At 38.2% G+C, this 4,869-nt stretch overlaps 1 protein-coding gene across 1 annotated transcript; it reads right to left on the bottom strand.

The window, feature by feature from the left end:
- Positions 1–231: 231 nt before the first annotated feature.
- LOC132110935 (peripherin-2-like) lies at positions 232–4,313 on the bottom strand. Its single transcript, XM_059518047.1, has 3 exons — positions 3,379–4,313; positions 2,186–2,432; positions 232–1,460 (listed from the first exon to the last, which is right to left on the bottom strand). The coding sequence occupies exons 1-3, from the start codon at positions 3,957–3,959 to the stop codon at positions 1,257–1,259; spliced, it is 1,032 nt and encodes a 343-aa protein (XP_059374030.1). The 5' UTR covers positions 3,960–4,313; the 3' UTR covers positions 232–1,256.
- Between the last annotated feature and the right edge of the window lie 556 nt (positions 4,314–4,869).

Genomic DNA, 4,869 nt, shown 5'->3' with positions numbered 1-4,869 from the left:
CTGCTGTCCAAACATCTTTCACCTGTGACCAGCTCTTATTACCTTACCCCACTTTCACCCTTCATATTAAGGTCTTTTAATAGTCTTTTAAGTTTTTTAAAGACCAAAGTAAATACCAGTAAAATCAGAAACAAAGAGTCACATCTGTTCAGATCGAGGTGTGTGTTAGGAGTATGTATTTGGAAAAAATAACACTGAATCTACTTAATTTTATCTCACAAATAGAGTTTCCTATATGATTCACTCAATACACAACAACTGACATAATTGCAAAGTCAAGGTCAAATGTACAGTAAGAGAGGTGCCTGTGAAAATAAAAAATAAAAAAATCACACAATATATGAAAAATGAAATGTGTTGTCCAACTTAGATTAAAAAAACACACAAGTGACTAGAATCTTTTACAAGTTTGAAAACTTTTGTAACTGTCCCACAACGGTGAACTCAACAGAGCACTGAAGTTGAGTCAGAAAGCCTGTTTCCACATCTCTTCAACTTGTGAAGCAGATATTTAACCAGAGAACTGCACACATTAATGGTAAACATGAGTACAATATTCTGTTGATAAAAGAATAGTTTCCCCATTGTTAGAGTTCTGCTCTCCAGTAGATCACCATCAACATGCTTTTGAAAATCGTCAGACAACCTAAGGTCTGTTAAAGGCAGCGTTGTGTAAAAAGCAATGTGTGCCACTGTTTCCATCCCTTTAAGGTCTGGGAGGTGACTGAACGTTTACAAAAACACATTTTCCTCAGCTGCCGGTTAAAAGCTGCCCTGTGACCCCTTCAAAAAAAGTCATTTCTTACTGAAAAGTGATTTAATAACACCTAATTGATGGTGAAAAGTGATATTGTATGTGTGAGGCTGTCAGGTTAAACATCCGCTCGACCAATAAATAAATTGAAAATATAAAGATCAAACTTTATACTACTGCAGACGGACATGGACAGTTATTTATACAGTTACACTTATTTGGTCTGAATATCTGGTATGGTTAAATGATAATATCAGGACATTTACATATATATTTAATTCTTAAAATATATATAAAAAATAAACTAGTTAATTTAAATGTAATTCATATTTACATTGTAGTGTGTAAATTCACATATCAATTGGATTCCCATTAAAATGTAGGTGTATTGATCTTATATGTATGCATATACCTAGATTTTTAAGAGACAGACTTTCATGCATTCCTTCTCCCAAAGGTAGAAGTGTCCACAGACATGATGGTGTGGGAGGGGTCATGACTCTCAGCTTTCTGTGGGAGCTGCTTCTGCTTCTGCCTCTACCTGGTTGCCTTTAAACAATGACTTAAGCCTTGTCATGATGTCAGAAAGTGTCTCCTTCACACTCTTTTCCAACAGCCATCCCTCACTTTCACTCTCAAGACTCTCTGGGTCTGCCAGGGTTTCCAGCGAAGTGGTCAGGTACTGCAAACCGACAGTCACGGCAGCCTGCAACAAATTAAATTCAGTTCACAGTTGAATTAAACATGCTTCACAAATGTATGCGTTTCCTTTTGGAAGAGTTTACATCTTTGGAATATGTATGTCCACAAGAGGGTTTTCTTAGGGTAATGAATCTCTGGAAATTTCCACACATGCTCAAAACAGCCTCACTGCTGTGTGCTTCTGATGTTTTGACCCACATGAGTTCTACTTTTCCAGGAATTATCCAGTTTGGCAACAAGATCGTAGGACTTACACCTTCAGTTCAAACTAAGGTTAATTCTCTTGGAACTACTTTTTTTTGAACATTTGTTATTGTGTCACATTATCAATCTGTAACAGTTCAGATTGAAGGTTTGTGACCATCTACTAAACTTTATATGCATTAATATAGTTTCAGTGTATTTGATAATGTAGACTAGAGGAAAATATGAAAATGTAAAAATGCCAAGTGCATTTTTTGCCAAGTCAGCTTCCCACATGCTAAAAGCTTGTTCCCTATGTCTTGTCATGCCATCAACACAAAGTGTTAATCAAATTAAGCAGATAATCTAATTCTTTCAGAACTATTTATATTACTCCTTACGCACCAACTGACCTTATAATCTAGCGGCTCACTTTATGATCTAGCAACACATTCTTTACCCACCAAGAGTGTAATCTAGTGACTATGTAAAGGCCATGAGTTAGCTGTGTTCAACTTTGGATTCCATTTCCTCTCCCACACCCACCTGCATAATAATGAAAAGCAGCACAAAAGCACCAATACTGTTCATCATGCCCCCATAGTAGGACACCAGAGCCTCACGGCAGCCTCTGGTCCAGATGTTTAGGTCCTCAGTGTGGTGGTCGTAGCTGTAGTGAGCAGAGTTGTTGGTCAGGTGATGCTGGATACAAGGGCGAGGGGAGCCAGGGTTGCAGCAGCTGAAGGGAATGCTTTCCATCAAGTATTTGCCTTCCACGTTGCTCTGGACACGGCTAAGAAATTCCAAAAGATTGAGCTGTCAGGCAGATGTTTTAATTATATTGACTGGGAAGTTTTATTATGTGTGGCATTTAAGATTTTTACCACATTTAAAGAGATGCAGGCTTAGAAACACATCTCAACAAATTTGTATTTCCACATTAACTTTGTGATTGTTGGACAAAGCTAAGGACTCCAATCTGATAATAAAAAGAAACCCTATTTTAAACCCTATTTTTAAAAAGATTTATGAACATCTCCTTGGGACAGTTTAACCTATTGGAAGGCAAACACTGGGGCTCACTCCATGGGAGGTAAAAGAGTTATTATTTGAGTGGAAGGTAAATTTTAAAGGACTTTGTAATAGGATACAGACAAATGATCTAATCAATGGACCCATTTGTCCCCCTTTTAACCCACTTCCTCTTTATAAATCCCATGAGCCAATTTTCTACTTAGGAATCTCTCAAAACAAACTCTGAAATTTTATTCATCTTGCATTCAACATAACAGTTTTCAAGAAATTTGTTTCGAGATATTGAAAAAGTGTTTCATTAGAACCTTTGTGCTATTTTTTTTGTCTTGGTTATCATGTGTAAATTAAGGCATAATAGAGTGTCTTTAGGGTTACACTTCCTGAAGAGGAGAGTAAAATATACATCAGCTGATCTCAATCCTCTTATGTGCCTTACTTTCTAAAACGAGCTTTAACTTCCTCAAAACCCAGAAAATATCAGCCTTCATTACTTTTTCCTAATAATGTCCAATGATTGACTACATCTATGGTAACAGTTAATATTTTACACATTTTGCTATGATAATTAATTTCAGAAATTCAGATATGTCACAAGCCAACAGATGAAAAAGACAATGTAAATAAATTATCCAGAAACTCTTCCACTTAGATCCCACCTATTATTCACATTTCCACTAGTACTCAGAACTAAAATCAGTACTTACGCTTTAACCTCGTCATTGCTGAAGTCCAGGTAGCGGTTGCTAATCCACTGGATCTCAAACCAGTCCCTGTAGTTGTTGTTGCCACAGCAGTGGAACTCGATCTGGGTCATATCTAGGGTTCTCTTCAATGAGCATCGTCCTGGCGTGTCTGTATCTTTGTAGTACTTCATTCCATTCTTCAGGCCTTCAGCCAGGGCGAAATGCAGAGAAATTTGCATCAGAAAACACAGTAGAGCCGTGACAAAAAGGGCAATGCAAAAAGCCACACATCCGCTCATGTAGATCTTCAACATAGGTTTCCACTTGGTGAATTTGATTGTGTCAAGGGAGTCATGGCACACTTTGCCCCCAAAAGCATTGATACCACAGGCCACGAGTCCTACCAGAATAAGCAGATTGGGCACAAAATGGCTCTCATTGTTATCCATTATCTCACTCCTCTTACGCAACTCAATCTTGAAGAAGATCCCCATGCTGAAGACAAGGATCCCAGCCATGACAGAGAGCCAGAACAGGAGCCACAGTCCTTGGGCCAGCTTGACCCGCTTGGCCAAGTTAAATTTTATGGGCATCAAAGCCATGTTTTTGTTCTTGGTGTCTAATAAATCACAAGGGATTCTTCTTTAGTATGATTATCTTTTATTGTAGGATTCTTGTTGTCTTTACCTGTTGTCTTGTACAGGAATGTTATAGTCCAGAAGGTTAGTTTAGTAATCCGCCATTGAGCTTGTAATGTGCAGTAGCAAGGATTCCCCTTCCCATACCCATTCTGACAACCCAAAATTCAAGAAAGTCCATGCTGTTGGCAACCAGAGGCCTCTTTCTCTGGAATTTCACATAAATACACCTAAATGGACCAGCTGGGGGGCTACGTGGCTTTTTCTGATGGTTCCCTTCCCTGCAAAAGGGGGAAGGCCTGCTGAGGAGCTGTGTGATTGTAGAATCAAGTTTCCCTACGTCATTCTAATCCCCACTAATCAGCACTGATTCCATTTGCAGATGAGCTGAGGACTCTAATCCTTTATCTTACTCCGTAACTGGTTAGTTACTTTAGCATCAGTTTGCTCTCTTACTTGCTGGGATTGATTGGTTATGGGGTATCTCTGGGTAGTCTTCAGACCAAACCTTTGTTGTCTTATTTCATCAACGCGGGGCACAGCTAGTTCTATTGGAGGTCTTCATCTATTATATTACCCAGTTTTTTCTCAAATTACCCATTTAGACATGTCTGCATGAGGGATTTCTGCCACTGCATTTTAGAACTTTTTTAAACCTACAATAATCATACATTTCATCATCAAATATGCATAATTTTTTTTTTAAAATCTACTTAAAAAAATAATACTTCTGGGCATAATACTTCTGCTAAATGTAAGCTAACCAAATCTATATCAAGGGTAGTGGAGGTCAGGGTAGAAGATTATATCAAAGTATTTTCTTGGCCCTCAAACAGCCCAGGTAAACTTGACTGATTTTTTTTCCCCAATTATC

Source organism: Carassius carassius, chromosome 30 (genome assembly GCF_963082965.1).
Source record: "Carassius carassius chromosome 30, fCarCar2.1, whole genome shotgun sequence".
NCBI lineage: Eukaryota > Metazoa > Chordata > Actinopteri > Cypriniformes > Cyprinidae > Carassius > Carassius carassius.
This window is presented reverse-complemented; position numbering and strand designations above follow the sequence as displayed.

Bases quoted from the DNA above. Each gene is read 5' to 3' on its own strand.
- LOC132110935 (XM_059518047.1), bottom strand. From the start codon at position 3,959: ATGGCTTTGATGCCCATAAAATTTAACTTGGCCAAGCGGGTCAAGCTG. The intron at 2,433-3,378 runs GTAAGTACTGAT...GGAATTTCTTAG, and splicing joins AGCAATGACGAGGTTAAAGC to CCGTGTCCAGAGCAACGTGG. The intron at 1,461-2,185 runs GTGGGTGTGGGA...AATTTGTTGCAG, and splicing joins TGCTTTTCATTATTATGCAG to GCTGCCGTGACTGTCGGTTT.